This window comes from Cryptomeria japonica, chromosome 5 (genome assembly GCF_030272615.1).
Source record: "Cryptomeria japonica chromosome 5, Sugi_1.0, whole genome shotgun sequence".
NCBI classification, from domain to species: domain Eukaryota; kingdom Viridiplantae; phylum Streptophyta; class Pinopsida; order Cupressales; family Cupressaceae; genus Cryptomeria; species Cryptomeria japonica.
The window spans coordinates 834164354-834167849 of record NC_081409.1 but is presented as its reverse complement, the minus strand read 5'-3'; the positions used below and the strand labels follow the sequence as shown (position 1 = coordinate 834167849).

Below are 3496 nucleotides of genomic sequence, written 5' to 3'. Positions count from 1 at the left end.
ATACATGGGAGATAACAGATGTGTGGCGTGCACGTCGGAGTAGACAAAATTTTCCACTTCAGTATTTATGTCCACATCGATTACTGCCATGCAAGAAATGAGTGGTAGCGAAAAGACCGCAAATAGGGAAATATATCGATTCCATCATTAAATTAATGACAAGCCGGACTTCATACGTTCAAGAATGGACTATCACCATTTCGTTGTCTCTCTGTTATTTTCTTCTTTGAATGAACTTCACTTTTGACTTCGGCGTTGATGCGATTCATTTGTCGTGTTTGATTGCTAACTGTATTTGTATAATGTAAGATCTTGCGTAAGCGTTGTCAATTGTCCAAGCCCTTAAACGTAAACCCAACTCTTTGGTCGACAGATTATTTTGGATATCATAGTTTTGTTTTTCTAAGCTTTAGAAGATTTTTCTTTTTGTTATTTGATATGGGAGTGAGATTTATAGATTATCTTAGTCTACTTTTTATATTTATTTTTTCAGTTTTGAATTTTCTTTATCAAATTCAATCAATTGAAATACCATCTTTTAATATCTTCTTATTTTAAATATAAAATAATTATGAGTTCTGTTTTCTTTACAGTTAATTAAGAAATATGCATTCTCAAAATGCTGATAGACATAAGTATATGAATTATATAGTGCAGGCCTAGAAATCTAAAACTGTTAATAAAGACCTCTATTTTTCAACTATCATTATAATTTTAGATATCATTTAATATTTAGGTATATTTGAAAAAAAAAATAATAATAATAAATTATATAAAAATAATTATCTTTTTAAAATTGACAAATCATTGTTTAAAATGATTTTAATGTAATTTTGTTATTTATGAATGTTATTCCAAACCATCTATATAAAATGAGATTAAACTCGCTGATATACTTTTTATTTCTCGAAAATTAATTTTACCAACACAAATTCTAGTTCTTCCTCTTAACCATAGGACACTTTGACAATGCTATGGTGGCTGGATTTAATCAACTCTTAGAAGCTTCCTGTCCAAAGTTTTTTTTTTATGCTTTTTTAAAAAACTATCCGAAGACTACTAAGCAATCAATCGACTCCATTTTGACGACTACTGTGTTACCAACCCACGCCGTTGCGAGCAAACCACACTAGACTAATGTAGTATTCAATTCCACCATAGTCGCCACAGTAAGCTTCCTCTGCAGATATAAATTAATGTTGTTCGCCAGTAACACAACAGACTTATTGAGATGGCGAATTTCCGTAGCAATCGGTTAGCCCAAGTATTCATCCTTTGTATTATTGTATCATCTTCCTTCATTCCTTGGGGAGATGCAGGAGCCATTAGCTTTAGCTTCCCTCCCACCACCAATATCAGTTCTTCAGAAGATGCTTCATTTTTCAAGGAACAGATAGAGCTTACTTCCAATTATTTAGATGACAACCTGAAACGTAGCCATGGTTGGGCAACCTTCAGTAACCTAATTCCTCTATGGTATAACTATTCCAAAGCTTTGGCGAATTTTTCTACCCATTTTCAATTTGCCATCTCTAAGGTCAAAACAGTAAGCTCACTGGGGATGGGCTCACTTTCTTCCTTGCGCCATCAGGACTGCAATCATCGGACAACTCTTCTGGAGAATGGCTTGGTCTTTATGAAGCTGCAACTGATGGAAACTCATCGAATCAGATTGTTGCTGTGGAGTTCGACACATATAAGAATCTTCCTTACGATCCGGATGATAACCATGTGGGAATTGATGTCAACAGCAGGAAATCAAAGAAAACCGTTTCAGTAAATGGCCTGTACAACAACACGTCTTTCAAGAATGGAAAAAAGTGGGAGGCATGGGTGGATTACGATGGCATTGAGAAGAACCTCAAAGTGTTTCTTTCATTTAACCCCGATGGCAGAGATGCTTCTAAACCTAGAACTCCATTCTTGTGGTACGATATAGATCTGCGTCAGTTTCTTCCCCAGAACGTGCAGGTTGGCTTTTCAGCGTCCACTGGAAACTCAATTGAGACTCACACAGTATACATGTGGAACTTTTCATGTCAATATTCCTGGGAGATTTCAATACCAGGCGTCAATGCTTCTGGTCGAAGTCCAAAAAATAAAAGGAAATCTTTTGAAAAGATTATATGCACATCCGGTGTGGCCTGCTTCTTAGTCATATGCTGTTTTATTAGGGCAAGAAAAAGCAAGCGCAGGGATGTTGGGAAGGACGGCGGGGAGAGCGATGAGGAATTCAACAACGCGCTTCGAGAGACAGCCCGATCTGCTCGTGAGTTTCCATATGCTGAGCTCAGCGCCGCCACGAACAACTTCAACGACGACCAAAAGATCGGTGTCGGCGGATTCGGATGTGTGTACAGAGGTACTTTGGCTGGCACAAACGAAGCTGTGGCAATAAAAAGAATATCTCCATCCTCCAAGCAGGGGAAACGTGAGTACGAGACAGAGGTTAGTATAAACAGTAAGCTTACTCATCATAATCTCGTGAAGTTTCTGGGATGGTGCCATCGAAAGGGAGATTTGCTTCTTGTTTACGAGTTACTCCCAAACGGGAGTCTGGACAAATATATTTTTGAAAACTCAGAAACTCCACTGGAATGGGGTCGAAGATATAGCATAGCATGTGATATAGCCTCCGGTCTGGTTTATCTTCACGAGGATCGGCATGAGAGCGTTGTGCATAGAGATATTAAAGCCAGTAATGTGATGCTGGATTCGAAATTCAAAGCGAAGCTGGGTGATTTCGGCCTTGCCAGAATAGTGGAACGTGGAAAAGGAGGGCATACGACCACGGTAGCGGGTACAATTGGGTACATAGCACCGGAGTTCGTAGCAACGGGAAAAGCCACCCGAGAGAGTGACGTGTTCAGCTTTGGAGCCCTGAGTCTTGAAATTGCCTGTGGAAGACGACCAGCAGACTGGAGCTTGATTGATCACAATTCCAGAGTGGTGGAATGGGTTTGGCACTTGCATGGAGAGAACAGAATTCTTCATGCAGCAGATAAGAAGCTGGGTGAAAATTTCAATGGTGAGGAAATGGAAAGGCTAATGAATGTCGGATTGCTGTGTTCTCATTCGGATCCCAATTCTAAACCGAGTATGGAAAAAGTAGTGGGTATACTGAAAAGAGGAGAGGAGTTGCTACATGTTCCTCTAACGTTTCCTGTGGCTGTGTATGGTGACCGTGTTCCTCTGATACCACGTTCTCATCATCACTCTCGACCTCCAATGGAATTGGTAGCAGGAGAATCTCAGCTCCGTCCGAATGAACCCAACTCTCGAGTCGCCTCCTAGCAGGTCGATCAGCTCAATGCTTCTTTTCGTTAACTCAGAACTTCATTCCGATTATAATTAGCTTAATTCGGTTCTAATTACTCACGACATTAGGCTTTTGTTTGTAAATTTAACATCTATCTCATTCCAACCGTTTTGTAAATTCAGATGTGAGAGAGATCGTTCTAGGAGTTTGAATTAGTTGATTTGGTTCGCAGAAAGG

General features: G+C 39.4%; 1 protein-coding gene across 1 annotated transcript; it reads left to right on the top strand.

The window, feature by feature from the left end:
- The first annotated feature begins 1231 nt into the window (after window positions 1–1231).
- Window positions 1232–3294, top strand: LOC131052687 (L-type lectin-domain containing receptor kinase IX.1-like). Its single transcript, XM_059221068.1, has 2 exons — window positions 1232–1442; window positions 1538–3294. The coding sequence occupies exons 1-2, from the start codon at window positions 1232–1234 to the stop codon at window positions 3292–3294; spliced, it is 1968 nt and encodes a 655-aa protein (XP_059077051.1).
- Window positions 3295–3496: the final 202 nt, after the last annotated feature.

Bases quoted from the DNA above. Each gene is read 5' to 3' on its own strand.
- LOC131052687 (XM_059221068.1), top strand. From the start codon at position 1,232: ATGGCGAATTTCCGTAGCAATCGGTTAGCCCAAGTATTCATCCTTTGT. The intron at 1,443-1,537 runs GTTGGGCAACCT...GCCATCTCTAAG, and splicing joins CAACCTGAAACGTAGCCATG to GTCAAAACAGTAAGCTCACT.